Below are 18,904 nucleotides of genomic sequence, written 5' to 3'. Positions count from 1 at the left end.
AGCCCCTCTAGGCGAAGAGCCTACTTCAGGTACCTGGGTCTCAGAGCCCGGGGAGACGGAAAGCGCACTACAACTCCCAGAGGCCCCCGGGCTCAGGGGGCGGCCTCCGGGCTCAGGGGGCGGCCTCCGGGCTCAGGGGGCGGCCTCCGCCCCCGCGCGGAAGAATTGGGCCCACCAACCGGAGCCCAGAGCGGGGCGGGGGCGGTGCCCGGGCGGGGCGGGGCGGGGCGGGACGGCGGGGAGGCGGCAGGCTTGCGGCGCCGCGGGCCAGTTGCGCGGAGAGCGCGGGGTCGGTGAGCCGGACGTGCGGAGGGCCTCGGGCGGGCGCCGCGGGACCTCGCCGGGCCATGGGTAAGCGGCTCCGTGGCCTGTCCCGGGATGGGGCTGGGGGCCCCGCAGAGGGGGCAAGGTTGCCCTGCCAGATCCCCTCCGGGCCCTCGTGGCCGTCGGGGCCGCTAGGAGGGGCGGAGCGGGGCCGGGGATGGACTCCAGGGCGAAGGCGCCGGCGACCTAGCCCGGCCTGGGGCGCCAGCGCCCTTCGCCCTGCGCGGGAGGGGTGAGGCTGGGTGTCGACGCACACTCTTCGAAAAAAAGGAGAGACAAAAAGTTTTGGCGGCCAGGGGCTTCCCGGACGTTTATCTCGAAACTCTTTTCGTCGTCTTTTGGCTGAAATTTACCAAGTCCTGTACGGTTCTGTCATCCCACTTCCTGCTGTGGTTTCAATCTCGAGCTGGTCTCAGCTAATTTGTTGTGACAGGCTGTCCGCAGCAGTTTCTCTGCCTCCCCGCCCCCATTTGCCCCCCCGCCCCGCCCCGTCACATCCCCGCGGTTCTCAGAACTCGCCGGCGCCGCCGAGAAGAGGCACCGGGGTCCCTGGGCGCGCGCGGGGCGCTTTCCACTGCGGCCGCCGTTTCCTGAAAGTGACTCTGCGCGGGTTTTGAAGAACTTGCTCAACGCACTTTGAAGAATCAACTGTTCCTCTTTCAGCGGAGGGGTGTTCTGATCCTTCGGCGGTTACCGGCTTCCCGCCCCCTACCCTTTCTCTTTCTCTTTTCTCTTCCCTTTTCTCTTTTCCTCTCCGTTCTCTCTTATTCTTGTCTCCTGTCCATCCTCTTCTGCCCCTGGCGGGAAAGAAGTAGATTCCCTCTTTGCTGTCGTCTTCTTTCTTCTCTTTCCTCGGGTCTCCAGAAGGGACAGGGTGGCGGCCCCTGGAGTGATGGGGATTGAGAGTTGAAGCTCAGGTTGCGAGTGTGCGAGGAGAGATGTTTGGCTTCGCGCTCGGCCGGCCGGAGCTGCGGAGTGGCCTCATCTCGGTCCCTCCGCAGAGTGTCCCGGGGTGGGGGGGGGGTGGCCTCAGGCGGGATTCAGGTCCCCCAGCCCCGCCGACGTGGGTGGGAGGGTGGCGGGGCTTTCCAGGCGCCGGACCGCGAGGGCTCAGGGTGCGGGTCCGGGGGCAGGCACTGCGCTGGCCGGGCCCAGCGGCCCTTTGTTTGCGGGGTGGTTTGCCGGCCGGGAGGAGTCTGCGGGGCCAAGGGGAGGCCAACAGGTGCTTCCCGCGCCCTCCGGAGGACCACTGTTGGGGGTGTCAGCGTCTCTACGCCTACATGCCCGCGGCGGCAAAGGAGGGGTGGGAGATTGGTGGCTACAGAGTCTGGCCCCAGAGAGTGGAGTTCCAGACCCAGAACCTTGGGCACCCGCCTGGGGCTAGAACTCGGAGTGGCAGAGGTAGGAAGGACCTCAGAGGATCAGGCCCTCTTTCTCTGATATCCATTCAGAGAAACTGAGGCTCAGAGTGAGGTCTGGCAGTGAGAGAGGCAGGCCTCCAACACCTCTCCCCTCCCTCTTGCTTTCCTGTTACCTGGTGGTAAACTGGCCAGGTACTGCCCACACTCCCTGGTGGGCCCCGGGGGTCTCCGGGTGTGGGGGGGGGGGGGGGGGGGGGGGAAAGCAGTAGGCGGTGGAGTGCCCCGGGCAGGAGTTAGGCAGCACCCTCCCTCCCTGGCTGTGTCTCTACTCTTGGGCCATGTTTTGGACAAGCCACGGTGGATTGGGAACACGGAATATAGTTCATGGGGACATAGGAAACCATCCATAGGTGAACTGTTACTGTTACTAATACCTCCCAGACTTGGAGAGACAGGACAGTGGGGAGCCTAGTCTGGAATAGGGTCTTTTAGGACATACCAGAGCTGGCAAAAGGGGGACAGGCATCCCAGTGGAATTAGGAGATGGTAGTCTTACATTTGGAGACCCCATGCCCCCTCCCTTTCTATATTCCTCTCAAGACTGTCATCTTGGCCCCTGCTGCCTCAAACCCTGTGTCCCCCTTGCCCTGGCTGGGACACTGAGGCAGGGCTGGGGCAGAAGCTGGACCCTGTGCCTTCAGGGGTCCCATGTCCTGCTCGGCTGTCCTCAGTGCTGGCTGGAGCACAGCCCCTTGCAGCTCCTCCCTCCCCAAACTGCCCACTGGAGAGAGCTCCACGCCGAGCCTCCTCTGCCAGGCAGCTGGCTCCTGGGCCACAGAGAGAGGACGGGCCGCCTCAAAGGCTGTCTTTGTTTCAGCTCCGGCTCAAACTAAGAGAAACTTAAGCCAACAACCTCGGGCGAGGTGGGGCCGTTTCTGCTGGTTGTTATTGGGACTGCCGTTACCATTATTGTCGTAATTGACGCAGTGCTCCCAGTGGGTGACTTTTCATGAAAGGAAGTGTTGCTTCTTCCCATCACACCAAGGGTAAATGGGGCGGGTCGGCCGAGAGAGGAGGGGGGAGGGAGGGAGCAGGAAAGGGAGGGAGGGAGAGAGAGAGCGCGAGGAGGGTGCAGTCTGGCACTAGGTCTCTGACTGGCTCTGTGGCCTTGAACTAGTCACAGCCCAAGCCCGTCTCTGTACCGGGAGCATCTGAGAGCAAGTAGCTCATACTGCACCCCTGTGGCTGTTCATGGAGCACCTGTTCCCTGCCCCCACAGTGCTCTGGACAGTGAGACACAGAGGGGAGTGAGCAGGACAGGCAGACCTCAGATCTCCCCGTGGGGGGTGTGTGCACACACACACACTTGGCTGTGGTTTGGGAAGCCTTGTTTCTCACTTTGTTCTTAGAACATCAGGCGCATGGGGGTCTAGCGCACCCACCTGTGGATGGGGAAACAAGCAGTACCAAAGCAGTGGCTGACTTGGTGAAAGATGCACCTCTTTGGAGACAGAGCCCCTTCTTGCCCCAGTGGGTCTGCCTCTGCTGAGAAGCTGAAATCAGATGGGAGCGGGGCAGGAGAGCCTGGAAGGGGCTTGAGATAAGGAGCTTGGTGACTCCCTGCTTCCATTAAAAACCCTAGATCTCAGGGGTCAGAGCCTTGGGATAGTGGGATTGCACTGGTTCTGAATCCCAGCTTTGCCACTAGGAAGCTGGGATCCTTATATGTTGTATCTGTAAAAAGGGGGAGAGAGTATCCATTGGGTGGCTAGATTCTGTGAAGCAGTGTCCAAAAATGCCTAGTCCAAGGCTCACCAGGAGCACTGATTGGAGGTGGTGGAGTGTATAGTACGGAGAGGGAAGTAGGGAATGGCTTGAGAACAAGCAGCCTTTCGGGGAGTAGCCTCTTTTGGAGTTAGTTACTTAAACCAACCTCTTCACTGCTGTGGTTTTCGGACCTGGGTGTTAAGCTTGACTTCAACACAAGCCATGGAGTTAAACAGAAATCAGGTTCCCAATGCCAGAAGGGCCTTGGGCAGTCTCCCTGCCCAGCACTCTGCTGCCCCTCCTCACTGCCCGGTGAGACACTGGGTCACCAGGGCCCAGGGGCTCATATCCTGGCCCAACCAGCAGCCCCCTGCCCTCTCCCTAACAGTGGCAGGAGGAAACCTCAGGGGCTGTGGACCAAGTCCTACTGTAGGTTACCAAAGCTTTCTCACACTATTATCTAGCTGCACAAAACCTGAGGAATAAGCTCAACAGGAAACACACAGGGCCTTTAAGAAGGAACGTCTGAGGACAGCAAGAGGAGATCTGAATCTGTGGAGACGTGCAGTCCTGAAAAAGGAAGATGCCGTATCAGAAAGGTGTTACTTTTCTTCAAAGTAATTGCTAAATTTAAATGCAATTCAACCAAAACCCCAGTGGTTTGTTTTCTTTTTTTAAGGGAATGTGATAAAATTATCCTGAAGTTCAGAAAAAAATGATTTAAAAAGACTAATGATGGGGGACTTGTCCTCTGGATAGTAAGCTGTTTTACAATTAAAACAGTGTGCACCAGTGCCAGCCTGCCACGGTGAATGAAACAGAACAGAAAAGTCCAGAAACAGTTTCAAATATGTTCCTTATCAGCCTTTAGATTATGGGGAGAGTAGCATTTCAAATCATTGGGGGAAGGGAATCACTCAGTCTATATTGGGACCACCTCACCATTGGGGGGAAATATGATTAGATCCCTATCTCACACCTTATAGATTCCAGATGTGTTCAAAGTAAACAATGAAATAATCATCACCATTATTGTCATTATTGCTTCTTGGACGGAAAAAGCAAAATGGATCCACCTCCCCATTACAGTAGGGCATGGAAGGCTTTGTGGGCAAGAGCAGGAAAGGAACTCCGTGGCTCCTGGCAGCAGCATTCACTCCGGAGCAAGTGGGACTCTCCTGCCTCTTGTAGGCTGGATGTGGCTGGGAGCCTGGGATCGATGGTCCCTAAGCCGCTTCCCTCCCCTGCAGAGCCAGGAGAGCAGCCCAGCCCTGTGTTGGCTGCACTGGAAGGTGGGAGAGTTGGGAGCCTGGCAGGCAGGGGGGCCCTTCTGTTGCTTGTGGCAGGCGTCTCAGACTTAGTTTTCCTAGCAGAACCCTTTTCCAAATGAAGATTATCTGGAACCCTGGTCTACAAATGACTGGGGAAGGGAGGGTTTAGGGGAACCAGGGACAGAGGGCTTCCTGGAGAAAGGGGGGGCTCTCCCTCAGCTAAGGCTGTGGAAGCGGGGGGGCCAGGAGGCCCTGCCAGGGCAGAGAGCATGCTAGCTAGCCTGGTTGGGAGAGGAGGGAGGCTGAGTTCATTTGGGGACTCAGCTGGACACAGAGATAAAGAGACGTTTCCCTTTGTGGCTCTAGGCAAGAGCCTGAATCTTTTTCCTGTCTGGGGTTAAACAGCTCAGATTGGTGACCTCCTTTCCAGGTAATCTGAGTACCCGACTCCAGCAGGTTTCCCTCAGTGTGGCCCAGGCAGAGCTCACCGACTCTGGAACCAGGCAGAAGGGATAGAGGTCCTCAGGTCCAGTGGCTCTCAAACTGGCTGCCCTTTGAGATCTGCTGGGGAGCTTTAAACTCTGATGCCCCTTGCAGAACCTTAAATCAAACTGGGGCGGGGGGTGGGGGACACAGTGATCAGTGTCCTTAAAATGCTCCCTGGTGATTCTAATGGGCCCTGGTCCTACCACCTTATTCTTTGGAGGCCAAGGGTGCAACTTGCCAGGGGCACGTAGCAAGTTTGCAGGCAGGCTCCAGTGAGAAGCTGCTGTAACACCCCATGGAGGACTCAGGATGGAGCCAGTCCTTTGAAGCTGGGCCAGGGGGAACGAAGGCAGAGAGGGTGTGAAAACAGGGGGGGGGGGGGGGGGGGGCAAGGAGAAGAGCTGGGGGAAGCAGGTGCGCCCGCGACCCGGGAGACTTCACCAATTCGGGGGCAGTGAGCAAAGGACTCAAGGGTCTTTCTCCCATTTCGCGGAAGGGAAGACTGAGGCACAGAGTCACGAGAACTCAGGAAGAAAGGCGTCCGCCTGCTGGGTGGGGTGGGCGGATTCAGTTGTTAACGCTTAGTTATTTCTGGATATTGACCGTGTCTTGATTGGTCAGAAGCCAGCCTGAGAGGAAGGCCCGAGTGTCTTTCTTTTTGACAAGCTTTCGCATGGGTTTCTCCTCCAGGCTTATTTGGACTCTCCATCAAGGTTCCGCAAATCCTGGTGGTAACAATGGCAGCCACAGTGGTGGCCAGGCCCGGCCACTTGGCCTGGTGGTCAGACAGACCTCGTTTTGAGCCCGGGTCTCCTAGGAAGCCTCTATGGCTTCAGTTTCCGCCTCTTTTAACATGAGCTCCCTCCTGGGACTAAATAAGAGAGCATACGTGGAAGAGCCAGGGCCCCCACCCGGCAGGATCCAGGCGTCACAAGCCCTTGGGTGAGCAGCTACTGAAGGGGACGCCAGCCAGTGGCCAGAGGTTCTGGCCTCGGGGGGTCACGCTGGTCTGGGTTTATGGCTGTTATGGAGATGTTTTTTCTCTCTAGGACAGGAGGGGACTCTCACAGGTGCCAGCAGGAAGGATTTCCTGAGCTGGAGCAAACCAGGAGAATGGGACCATTCACACTAGGCTAACAAAAAGGAAAGGCAGGTTAGAAGGAAAGGAAGGGTGATCTGACGACATGGGCTCCGGAGCTCAGGTGCCCTGCCTGCCTGTCAGCGTGCCTGTTCCCCATTCCGGGGGTTTTTGCAGGTTTCTGCAGCCATCAGCTCATGGCTGCCCTTAGTAAAATCCAGCCCTGCCCCGTGCAGGTTGTTGGGAGACACGGTCCCTCTCCCTGAAACCTGGCAACCACTGTGCGGGGTGCTGGGAGGCCTCACTGAACCGGTGCGGTGGGCAGGACTGCTGTGCTCGGCTGGGGGCTGAGAAGGGCCGCCCAGAGGAAGTGGCTTGTCAGGTGAGACCTGAAGGGTTACCAGATCCTTGCAGGTGGGAGGAGTAAGTGGCCTCTTTAGGGGCAGTTAGAGCTCTGCAGGCACCCCTGGAAAGGTCTGATGTTTCATAACCGGGAGCTTCCAGTCTTCTCGATGATTCCTGGAGGATCCAAGCACCCGCCCTGGTGCCTCTGGACTCACAAACACGGGAACCTCAGCCGCTTTCCCAGTTCGGCTGAGGTGCTGTGAAAACGTTCTGCCTGAGTGTGGGGCAGGTTTCGGAGACAGGATTTCCCTGAGCACCACAGCCCCACCCTTCACCCTCCTCTGACTTGACCCCAGGGTGGTTTAGGGTTTCCCTCCCTCCCTCAACGTGGGGAGCTGACTGGAACAGAGGAAGGAACAGCAGCAAGCATGGGGCCCGGTTGGGGGTGAGCCCCGCAGAGAGGAGGGAGGGCAGAGTGGGCCACTAGCGGGAGCCCGTAGGTGCGTGTGGAGGGCCAGCCTGCGTGCAGTCAGGGACCAGGGGGCGGAAGGAAGAAGTCGCTTCCCACCTGGCAGGTTCTGATGGGGGACGGGAGGACCCTTCACCTCTCCTGGAGGACCTCTCCTCACTGCCTGTTCTTCAGGCCTGCATCTCAAGTGCTCTTTCTCTCTCTCCCTCCTCTATTCCCCTCCCCGTTGCTCCTCTGCTTGCAGCACCTCCTGTCAAAGCGAAAAGGAAACAGTCAGAGGAGGGTGATCCCCTAGACCCATCTGTGTCCCCCCAACCCGATGCTGAGCAGAGCAGAAGCCAGAGCCCTGTCCATCTGGAGGTGAGTTGGGCGACCCCTGGGGAGCCTCCTCCCTGCCCTCCCCCCCCCTGCACAGCCTCCCAGGTGAACTTGGGGACTCCCCAAGCTCTCAGGAGGGCGTGTTCCCTGCCCTCCAGCCTGCAGAGCCAGGAGAGGGGCCCAGCCCTGCGGTTTCGGGCCTGCATCAGGAGGTGTGGGAGCTGGGAGCCCCCGACAGGAGGACCTGCCCATTACCCCTGGCAGGGGTTTCAGACCTAGTTTTCCTAGCAGAACCCTTTTAGCAAACGATTTGCCTGGATCCCTGATGAATAAAACAGATAAAAGCACTCTTTTAGGACAAACCACACGTACATCCATGCATCCCTCCAAGTTCACAGCGTGGATATCAAAGTCACTGAGCGAGACCACTGAGGCCATTTTGGTGAGTGTAGTCTGAGAGGGAGCCATGGGTGACGTTGTGGAGCGTTGGCCTCAACATCCAACCCTTTTGGCCATTTGCTTTGGTGGCACAGTCTGGAGTAAGAATCCTGATCCACGTAGAAGAGTAGTTGCAGATGGTAACAGTTCTTTTTTTTTTTTTTTTTTAAAGATTTTATTTATTTGAGAGAGAAAATGAGAGAGAGAGAGCACATGAGGGGGGGAAGGTCAGAGGGAGAAGCAGGCTCCCTGCTGAGCAGGGAGCCCGATGCGGGACTCGATCCCAGGACTCCGGGATCATGACCTGAGCCGAAGGCAGTCGCTTAACCGACTGAGCCACCCAGGCGCCCCATGGTAACAGTTCTTAACAGCTTGCGTGGAAGAGTGGATTCACGGGAAGAGCGGCCGTGAGAGTGCCTTCCTTCTGAGGTCTGCACCAGACCAACTGCCGGGGTCCCCCCATAGGTTACGGTTTCTTAGGTGACTCATGAGTTCGTGTGCCATTTGTTATCAGGGGTCAGAAACACTGCAGTGGTACTTGAATATTTTGGGAAGACACGGCTCTCTGTATCGTTCCCGGCCCCGATGACTTACGTCCTTCCGGTGTTTGAGGCCTCCCCATCCAGGACCTGGGAGCTGTCTGTTCTCCAAGCCCTCGGTCTCAGCCCAACCATACCCCTCTGCCCTGAGCCACCAACCAAATGAATAGCCTTGGCAGAAAATGCCCCTCTGGAAGCAGAAACTGAAAGTCCTGCTCATCTGACAGTGGGGTGTCAGGAACCCGGGATGGGGCTTCGCCACCCTGGATGCAGCATGCAGACTGGCAGCTCAGAGAGGCAGCCCACCACCGCAAAGGCTCTGTGGACACACGACCCCGCAGTGCCAGAAAACACCAGGCTTTGACCACAGTCTGAGCCTGCCACCAGGAACTCACAGTCTGGTAGAGGAGCTGAGATGCAGATACAACAAATCTAGAGCAAGGTAGAGAGGCGGTCTGTGCCTGTAGAGAGCCCGGAGAAGCTGCGGGGCTGCTCCTATGGCCGTCTCTGGAGCCGGGCCCCTGTGGACCCTGACCATGGGTTCTGGGCACTAACAGCTGACAGCTGCACCTTTCTGATGCCACAAACAGGCACTCCAGCCCAGAGCTGTAAGCTGGGCGCCGGGGGCCTGCTCCTTCCTATGGGAGCCTGGGGTTGGGGGCCACACCCCTCCTCCCGCCCCAGCAGCCAGCCATTCCGCCTGTCCCCAGCCACCCACCAACTGGGGGCTCATCCCAACGCCTCCTGTTCTTTCCCCAGGACTCCCCCGAGGCAGGCGGGGAGCGGGAGGAGGACCAGGAGCGGGAGGAGGAACAGGCCTTCCTGGTCAGCCTCTACAAGTTCATGAAGGAGCGACACACGCCCATCGAGAGGGTGCCCCATCTTGGCTTCAAGCAGAGTGCGTCCCTGGGGCAGGCAGGGAGGGGGAGCCCGGCAGGGGATACCATCCAGGCAGGGTGTCGGGCAGGCATCTCCACTCTGGGCAGCCCTGGGCGATGCCAGCCCACAGGGGTTGCACACAGAAACGACGCCCCCCCCCCCCCCAGGTGCAGGGCTGCAGTGGGTGGGGCCGGATTTCTCTCCTCACCGGCCACCGGGCCCCCAGTGCTCAGGGCCTGGCCCAGCCATTCATTGCAGTGGCCCTGTCTGGGCATGTGCTGGTTCCGTGCCTGCCTGACAGGTCCACGGGAATGGGCTGCTGGCTGCCCCTTCCTCCCACAGAGACTGACAGGGGCCCTGCCCTCTCTCTTCTCCAGTTAACCTGTGGAAAATCTACAAAGCAGTGGAGAAGCTGGGGGCCTATGAGATGGTAAGGAGGGTACCTCTGAGTCCTCAGCATGTAGCATCCCACAGCCCATCCCCACTGTGTCCTGTGGGGACCCGGGGAGGAAGAGCCTTGTCTGGGGACAGAGCTGTCCTCACAGCCAGACAGGAAGGAAGAGACAGGGTCCCAAATCCTGCCGCTTCCGCAGCTCTCCTGCATGCTGTGGGGGAGAAGGCCTGCCTTGCCCGCTGGTACTTTGCTGCTCAAAGCAAGTTCTCCTGTCTTCCCTGTGCCCCCCCCCGTGCCCCCCATGCCGGGAAAGCTGCTGTGCGGGCAGTCAGGCGGCGGCCCCTGGGAGGGAGACCTGGCTAGCGGCCAGGGCAGCCCCCCGCCCCCCCCCCACCGCTGCTGGAGAAGCAGTTGCAAAACTGCAGTCCTTGCCCCCATCCCTGCCAAGTGGGGGCCTGGAGCTGCCAGGACGCCCCCCCACCAGGGGAGTGCACGCCGGTCGTGCCCTCACGCGGTGCCCTTGCAGGTGACGGGCCGCCGCCTCTGGAAGAACGTGTACGACGAGCTAGGGGGCAGCCCGGGCAGCACGAGCGCAGCCACGTGCACACGCCGCCACTACGAGAGGTACGGCTGGGCGGAGACCCCGGCTCCAGGACACCTTGGCCTTTGGCCCCGAGTGGGGCCTGGAGCGGGGTGCGGTGGGCACACACCAGGAGCTGCCTGAGCGGCGTGCGCTGTGCTCATCCCAGGCCAGAGCTCTGCACGGCGGCCGGCAGGGGTGTCCCCGGGGCGGGGAGGCCAGGTGGACCCAGACGGCGGGGAGATGTGGTGCGTGCCTGCCAGGCCGGCCTCCTGGTAGACACGCTGGCCTCCTCCTCAGGCTGGTGCTCCCGTATGTGCGGCATCTGAAGGGGGAGGACGACAAGCCGCTGCCCCCCTCCAAGCCCAGGAAGCAGTACAAGATGGCCAAGGAGCCCCGGGGGGATGACGGGGCCCCTGAGAAGCCGAAGAAGGCCAAGGAGGAGAAGCGGTTGGACCAGGTAAACCCTGAGCCCGCCTGGGGCCACCAGCGGACGCTGGGCCTCCCTCTCCCCGCCCAGGCCATGGCTGCAGAGCTCCCTGCCCAGGGATACCCAGAACCTGCTCTGAGGGCAGATCCGGGGTGGGGGCAGGGGGGCCTCCGGGGCAATGGTTGTGCAAGTTCAAATGAGGGGCCACGTAAGGTCTGAACTCCAGTCTGCACCTCGGTCACCAGGCCCCGTGTCCTGATGCCAGGCTGTGTCTGTTCAGAGGCCAGGATGCCTTTGGGGACCTTCTCACAGAGGCTCCTGGGTATGCCTCTGCACCACTGCTGCCACGGGGGTCGTGTCCCGTGCCCCCCCGCCCCGCCCCCAGTCAGGGCACACGGCTCACAGCCAGCCCTGAGGCACGGCCTTTTCTCCTTCTAGATGGTGCCTGGAAAGACGAAAACAGACGCTGCCCCTGACCTGGCGCGGCTTCCCAGCCAGGAGCCCCCCCGGGAGGGCCCGGAACAGCCAGGCCCGGCCCTGGGGCCCTCTCTGCCCTTCGTGGGTGCTGGAGGCTGTCCTGAGGCCTACAAGCGGCTCCTGGCCACCTTCTACTGCAAAGGAGCCCACGGCATCATGTCTCCACTGGCCAAAAAGAAGCTCCTGGCCCAGGTGAGCAAGGCAGAGGCCTTGCAGTGCCAGGAGGAGGGCTGTCGCCATGGGGCAGGCAGCCCCCATGGGGAGCCCCAGGCATCCCCGGCTGTTCTCGTCCCAGAAAGTCCGCAGAGCCCGGGAAAGCCAGCGGAGAACTCCAGGCACCGGCTGACCCCTCAGGAGGGATTACAGGCCCCAGGTGGCAGCCTCAGGGAGGAGGCTCAAGCGGGTCCCTGCCTGCCGGCCCCCATCTTCACTGGCTGTTTCCATGCGTACCCCACTGAGGTGCTGAAGCCTGTCAGCCAGCACCCCCGGGACTTCTTGCCCAGTTTTAAAGATGGGGTGCTCTTGGGGCCTCCTGGCAAAGAGGAGGGCCTGGCGGTGAAGGAGCCCCAGCTGGTGTGGGGCGGGGACGCCAACCGCCTGTCTGCATTCCATAAAGGCAGCTCTAGAAGGGGCAGCCCCTACCCCAAGCCCAAAGCCTGCTGGGTGTCCCCCATGGCCAAGGTCCCTGCCGAGAGCCCTGCTCCCCTCACTACCTTCCCTAGCAGCCCAGGCCTGAGCAAGAAGCGCAGCCTGGAAGAAGAGGGCTTGGCCCATGGTGGCAAAAAACTGCGGGCCGTGTCTCCCTTTCTTAAGGAGGTGGACACCAAGGAGTGTGGGGCCAAATCCATGGGGTCTGGCTTGGCCGTGTCCTGCCTGCTGGGCCCAGCGCTGGGGCCTGCCCTCCCCGAGGCCTATAGGGGAACCATGCTGCGTTGCCCGCTGAACTTTGCTGGCACTCCGGACCACTTAAAGGGCCAGGCCACGCTCCCCTTCAGCCCCCTGGTCATCCCTGCCTTGCCGGCCCACTTCCTGGCCACAACAGCGCCCTCCCCCGTGGCCACGGGTCTGATGCACTTCCCCCCGGCGTCCTTCGACAGCACCCTTCGCCACAGACTTTGCCCAGCCTCGTCTGCATGGCACGTGCCACCTGCCACAACCTACGCAGCACCCCACTTCTTCCACCTCAACACCAAGCTTTAGGTCCGAGCCCGCAGTGCTGTGCTGTGCTGTGCAGGGTCTGAAATGGCCTGCGCTGGGGAGGCACTGCCCGGGGTCTGGGCTGGAGCCTGGTCCCCAGGAGAGCTTGGCTGTGCGCAATGCAGGAACGTGCCCCTGTCTGGGCAGCCTGGCACAAAGAGGGAGGCCGTGGGAAAACCAGGTTTGTCTCAAGGAAGCAGCCTAAGCCCGGGGCCTCAGTTGTTGTGGGGCCTCGGGAGAAGACAGTGCTTGGCTGGCAGCCCCCAGCTAGGTCCCCAGAGTGGAAGCCAGGAACGTGCTGAAGGGCTGAAGCGCTGGGTAGCAGCTTGAGGTATCCAGGCTGCCCATGGAAAATCCAATAAAAGACGAACGTGAATCCACCTGGCCCTGAGGTGTGCATGGTGCGGACCTTCCCAGGGGTAGGGGAGGCTGGGGCGTGCTCATGGCTGGGGGAGCCAAAGAGAGAGAGACCTACGAGCATCCACTCAGATCTGAAATACCCCCACCGAAGAGAGGGACCCAAAGCAGAACTCAGCCTCCTGTTCATACTTCAGCGGGTGGTGACCTTCGTCCTGTGCCTTCTACCCACTTTCATAGGAGAGTCTCTGCACAGCTGCCTGTTACCTTCCTCATTATACAGGTGGGGGTCTGACATTCAGAGAGGGCTGGCGACTTGCCCTTGTTCCCCCAGCAAGGAAGTGACAGCAGAGTTAGGCTCTTGGGTGTGACTCCAGTATCCAGAGCAAAGCCACAGGTCCCTGGTGAACTGTAGGATGAGCCTGCAGCTGTTAGCAGCCCCCCCTGGGGGCAGAGGGGGTGAGCAGGGAACCTCACTTGGTCTGTCTTGGTGATGGACTCACAGGGCTTGCTGCTGATTCATCCCAAAGCCCCCATCCCACTCCCCCTTGCGTGCTGCACAGAGATGGACCAGGAGGTTCCCGGCGGGGGGAGGCGCCAAGAGGTAAAGGGGAGTGAAGCAGCCAGGATCTTGGCCTGGGCATCTGCGTTCTCAGCCACGGTTGCTCTGGGGGCTCAAACCCTGCAGCCTAACACCCTCCTTCCTAAAGGCTCTGTTTGGGGAGCAGGGGGGCCATCTGTCTCAGTAGGAGGGAGGGAGGGCCCCTTTCCGAGGCTTCCCTCCCCTCCCCAGGCTGCCTGTTCTCCCTGCCAGGCGCCACAGCCTGAGGCAGTCTGATGGATACAGGGGTAGTAGGTGTGGGGCCAGGCCCCCAACTGGCAGCCTCAGATTGGTCAGCAGTGGCCTTTGACCTCCCCAGCTGGAACTTGCCCTGCCTCCTAGGACACTCCGGAGCTCAAGCCATGGGAGGGGCAATCTATGTGAAGACAGCACCCCCCCCCCCGCCCTACACAGTTAACGGGTGAATAGGCTGAGCCAGGGATGGGCTCTGTTTGCCCAATGCCACCACTGAGTAGGACAGAACCCGGACCAGGGCACACACAACATATCTAGCACCAGGGGGTGGGCTACCCAGGCTAAAGGCATTCCATTGAGCCGCCTCTTGCCTCCAGCCTCCGATTCTGGAAGCTGCCTGTGGAGCGGGAGCTCAGATGGGGCACAGGCTGGGGCCAGTGATGGGGTAGCCAGAGGGTGGCAGTCACCGTTCTTGGCTCTGCAGAGGGTCTCCCAATTCCCCAACTCCCTCCTGGGCAATGCCAGATTGCAGCCCGAGTAGCTACCTGACCCCTAGTCTCAAGCCCCCGGTTTCCACACACACTCGCATGCTGCCCATCTCTGCAGGCTTCTGGAGTGGCAGACAATTGGAGTGGGAGGGCTGAATTCTGCCACCCTCCCTGCAAGCGCCCTGGGTGCAGGGCCACAGGCTATGGGGTCAGATCCCCCTGGGGAAGGGGGAGGGGAGGGCTACTTGTGTGCAGGGTCCCGCCTGAGATGGGGCAGGATCGCTGGGGTCCCTTCCATCTGCAAAGCCACAGCGGCCTCGCTCTGGCACAGAGGTGGGAGGTGCGCGCCTGGCGGCAGAACTTGGGTACCGAAGGGTCAGAGATGTGATGGTGGTGCCCTCTGGAGGCTACTCCAGGGACTACACCTTTCCTTGAGAGGCGGCCCTGGCCAAAGCTGGTCCTTGGGCAGGAGGCCGCCACCTTTGCTGGGGTGTCAATAAATCCCTAGAACTTAATGTGGGCATGCTTCTTGGAACACTTCTGTGCCCTGCGTTTCCCATGTGTCGCTTTACGTCATTTTCCTCACTCGCCGGGAAGGGACCATCCTGATTTACAAAGGAGGAAACAGCTCTGAGAGCTCAGTTAGCTTCAGCCGCGGCTGCAGGGAGTGCCCGACTCCCTGCAAGGGCACCGTGCACCTGCTTCCATCTAAATGGACAGGTGCGCTTCAGGTCGTCTTGCTTTTCACACTCACCCCTTTGCCTTCCTGCTGGGTCCTGACTCTGCCCTGGGGACTGGCCAGAACCTACGTTTGGGGCATAAACCAGATTGCGGGGCCGTGGCATTCAAGCTGTTGAGGGTGGCGGTGAGGGCGGGCTTTGGCAGCACGTGTACCAAGATCGGAATGAGGGCGTCGGTAACTGGGGCGACTCTGGAAGGGACATCCCTACAATCCCCACCCCTTTGCCTGGTGACAGTTCAAGTAGAATGCCATGTGTCAGGCATTTGACAGACACTGAGCGTCTATTCCTAGCAGGTGCCAGGCACTGTTTTACGTGTTGGGATGGACACCTCAGTGGACAAAACATCCACGCCCCTGCCTTCATGTTGCTGACATTCGACGGGGGGAGTAGAATGACTGAAATACAGAGGAGTGCAGCACTAGGGAGAAAAACAGGGCTGGGAGTGGAATATACAGTTTGTTTTTGTGGTAAAATATAACTTAGCATAATATTTACCATTTGAACCATTTTTAAGGGTACAATTCAGCGGCATTGACAGCATTCACAGTGTTGGGCTGCCGTCACTACCATGCATGTCCAGGGTGCAGAGTTTAAACAGAGTGGCCAGGAGGTCTCAGTAGAAGGTGGCGTCTGAGCAATGGCTAGAGGAGGTGACAGAGAGAGCCATGCAGCTCCTGCGGGGAGAGCAGAAGGACCGGGGATGACAAAGGCCTTGGGTGGGAGTGGGCACGTGTGTCTGAGGAACTAGAAGTCCTACAGGGTTGGAGCAGGGGGAGCTGGGGGAGAGATGGGGTTCGACAGGTGCTGAGGCTGGATGTGTGGAGCCTTCTGGGTCCCAGAGTGAGCTGGAGCAGAGGAGGGTCCTGGTCTCTGGTGCTCACAAGAGGCCTGTGGTTTCTGGGGGGGACTCGGTGCTGGGGGATGGGGGTGGCGGGGAGCCCATCCACAGAGACACAGGCAGCATGCCTGAGCGCAGGTCTGGAGTGGGGGGGGGGACATGGACACTTCTAGTGCGTGCTGTCGTTCTCCCAGGGAGCTCTGGGCACTGGGGCACTGGGGGTGGGAGGTCTGAGGAGGGAGAAGGGCAGCTAGAGATCTCCAGGAGAGTGGGCAAGGTTGCACAGGGCAGGGCCATGGGGCTTCTGGAAAGTCCCAATTCCCGTGCAAAGAGGCTAGTGGCAGGAGTGTCTGTGGTCTCCCTGCCACCTGGGGCCCCTGGCTGCAGAGCTGGGGGTTGGAGTGGGAGGCGCTGGGTCCCGCAGGAGTGGGAGCTGCCATGATGTGGGGGCCCCAGAGTGGAAGTCGGGGGGACGAGTGAGGGACCCGGGACGGGTGGGACCAATGGACCATAGACCCTAATGGCTTCAGAGGGAGGATGATGGGGCGGCTAAAACTATTGTGTTGCTGGGTGAGTTGGTGGGAACATGCACGGGGGTTGGGGGGGGAAGCTCTGAAATCAGCACAAGAGCACAGCAGTGGTTTGGGGCAAGGCCCACCTCTGGGTCTTCGGATGGAGAACTGAGGATAGGGAGGAGGGACTGCAGCAAGGACCTTACCAGGGTCTCCTGGCATGACCTTCACAGTGGGGAGCCACAGGGTCTGGAAGCAGGGGCTCGCTCAGCACCCTCAGGGCAGTGTGAAGTGTCCCACCCTGGAGGTGGCGGCAGGGGAGCATCTCAGGGTGGGCACGGCCCCGGCTGGCAGGGGAACCCCCCAGGGAAGAGATTTCCATTTCAGCTGAAGACCAGGGGCTGCCTGCAGATAGTGGCCTGAGATGTGTTTAGTTTATTTGACCCCTGTAATTTAAATAAATGTTTTTGTAACTAGTTGCCAGCGTTTAAAAATCAAGAGATTTCACATCAAATTTTGGATATCGGGCTTCTCTTTAAAAAAACTAGAATTTCTGGCCGCATGAGACCATTTCCTAGAGCTCGGTAGTGGCCGCTGCCTGGTGGACAGGGTATACCTGCTCATTCACTACAGTTCCCCCAGGCCCGCTTGTCCTCAACCCCAAGGGACCCAGCCCCAGCCAGGCCCCCTGTCCATCCCAGGCTCACTGTTCCCACCATTCAAGCCAAAGTCCTGCTGCTGCGTGGCCACTAGGCGGCAGCTCTCGTTCTTTGTCATCCCAAGATGAGTTTCCTAAGTCAGTGACTCCAAGAAGGTTGCTGCTGGGAAACTCAGCGGGGCTTCCAGATGAGACGGCAGGGCAGAGTCAGGTTGTTGCCCTGTCTGCTGTGCACGTCCCCCGGTGCACGGGCCAGCAGGGACAGGCCATGGCGGGCTGGACAGGGCGTGGGACCCCATCCTGCCCACCTCCTGAGCTATCCAAAGCCTTTGCCTCTCCCTGGGCCACATCTGTGCACTTGTGAAATGAGTACAGTCACTTCCAGGTTCTGCTCTGTGACCCAGAATGAGATGCAGATAGGGTCTATGGACTGATGAAAGGCCAGTGACCGCCCCACCTTGAACACACTCCTGGTTCCGAGAGGACCTTCCCAGCATCTCGGGGCCCCTGGCTACTCTTGGAAAGTGCACGGCAAGTGTCAGCCGCTGCCCAGCCTGGTTATGAGCCGCCGCCCCCCCCCCCCCCCCCGCCAACCCGCAGGGAGGGAAGGGGCCGCTGAAGGGAACAGGGAGAAGGGGCTCTGGGCAGGGGTCTTAGAAGGGTGGCTGAACCACCAGCCCCACCCCCACCCCCACCCCTCCCTGCAGGACGCTTCCAGCCCTCTCCAGGGTTCCTGCTCAGCTTTGTCATCCCTCCCACCCCTTGAGGGAGCAGCAGGGTGGGGGGAAAGATCGAGGAGCTGGAAGCCAGAACACAAGCCAAATGCTCGTGGCCCTGGAGAGGAGCAGCCCTGAGACTGATGCCCCCACAGGTTCAATGAGGGTTCTTAGGCCCTTTAGACTTGCAAGCAACAGCAAGAAACTCCCACCCAGGCTGGAAAGAGCCTGTGGGACTCACAGACCCCAGGGAGAGCTGAACAACCACACATGAGGACAGCCACACGGCCCCCTCTCTGGGGCACTGCCATCGGGGTGCTGGAGCGGCTTCCTCTGGGCTCCTCTCTTCCCAACTCCAAATTCAATGATGCCTCTCTGGTAGCTTGAACTAGGCCGGAGTGAGAGTGTTCACGTCCCCCCAGAACTAGCAAATGCTCCTGGCCCCCTTCCTCATCACGCGGGGGCTCCCCAGCACCATCTGGCTCAGCCTCAGCTGCTAGTCCTCCTGGTAGGCCTCAGCTCAAGGATAAATGTTGAGGAGAAGCTGATCTTGTGTCCTGTGCTTACCTGGGTTCTGAACTATGAGTTCAGAGGAAGTGTGTCCTCCAGGTAGACCAGAGAGCAGCAGCACCGGCGACGTCAGGTGAATACACGTCCCTGGGCCTCCTTTGCCTCATCTGTAATATGGAAGTGAGTAATTTCTACCTCAAGAGTTGTGGGCATTTAGTGAAAGTGCTCTGTAAAGTTCTGGATGCACATGAATCATCACCTCCTTCTCTGCAGTTCTGCTTGGCTAGCCTGACCAGCCCCCCGCCCTGCCCTCTACCTCAGGGCTTTTGAACTTCCGGCTTGTGTGTGACTGCCGCTCTCTTACCTGGCTTCTGACGCAGAGCCACCCTGACCTTTGGGTCCTGTCTGAGTCTGGGTCAAGAACGGTCAATCAGCTTCACCTCGGGCACCAACTCTCATTGTTCCTGGATGCCTGCAGCTTTGGGTTGACTCAGTGTGAAAGTGATGCGACTGATTAGTAATGTCTGCCAAGAACCTAGAAAGAAGACGCTCACCTGCCACAGAGTTGCCAATCTTGTCTCTCCCTCTACGTATATATGCATGATTATGGGCTCATTAGTGCCACATCTCAGCCGCAGGTTCTCCGCACATGAGCAACGGTTGTGGGGCAGAAGGGCTTGGGCCAGGGAGCCCAATCCTAGAAGCCTGGGTTGGACATCACTTGCCCAGGAGCTACTGAGTTGAATGCCTGAGTAGTAACAGGGAGGCAGCTTCTTGGGAAAAATCCAGATAGGTTGCTCTACCCCACCCCACCTCACCCTTCCAAAAAAAGAGGTCTTTCCCCATGCGCTGTGAGGCGAGAGATCATTGATGATGAACTCCAAGAGTAGAGTAGAGTAGAACAATTCTAGTGTCATTTGTGGAGTAAATGCA

The 18,904-nt window shown here is 59.7% G+C and overlaps 1 protein-coding gene across 4 annotated transcripts; it reads left to right on the top strand.

The window, feature by feature from the left end:
- Window positions 1–235: 235 nt before the first annotated feature.
- On the top strand, window positions 236–12,733 carry ARID5A (AT-rich interaction domain 5A). Of its 4 annotated transcripts, none has more exons than XM_025868136.2 (7): window positions 236–351; window positions 7,346–7,461; window positions 9,156–9,294; window positions 9,653–9,705; window positions 10,196–10,293; window positions 10,550–10,709; window positions 11,118–12,733. In XM_025868136.2, the coding sequence occupies exons 1-7, from the start codon at window positions 348–350 to the stop codon at window positions 12,354–12,356; spliced, it is 1,809 nt and encodes a 602-aa protein (XP_025723921.1). In that variant the 5' UTR covers window positions 236–347; the 3' UTR covers window positions 12,357–12,733. The 4 variants fall into 4 exon arrangements, with proteins under 4 accessions (XP_025723921.1, XP_073753444.1, XP_025723922.1 ...); XM_073897343.1 differs by lacking the exon at window positions 236–351 and adding an exon at window positions 2,816–4,051; XM_025868137.2 differs by lacking the exon at window positions 236–351 and adding an exon at window positions 5,772–6,669.
- Window positions 12,734–18,904: the final 6,171 nt, after the last annotated feature.

Source organism: Callorhinus ursinus, unplaced genomic scaffold, assembly GCF_003265705.2.
Source record: "Callorhinus ursinus isolate GAN/ISIS: 27379988/994484 unplaced genomic scaffold, GSC_fseal_2.0 scaffold10, whole genome shotgun sequence".
NCBI lineage: Eukaryota > Metazoa > Chordata > Mammalia > Carnivora > Otariidae > Callorhinus > Callorhinus ursinus.
Note: the sequence above shows the minus strand (reverse complement) of the source record. Positions and strands in the feature narration are given on the sequence as shown.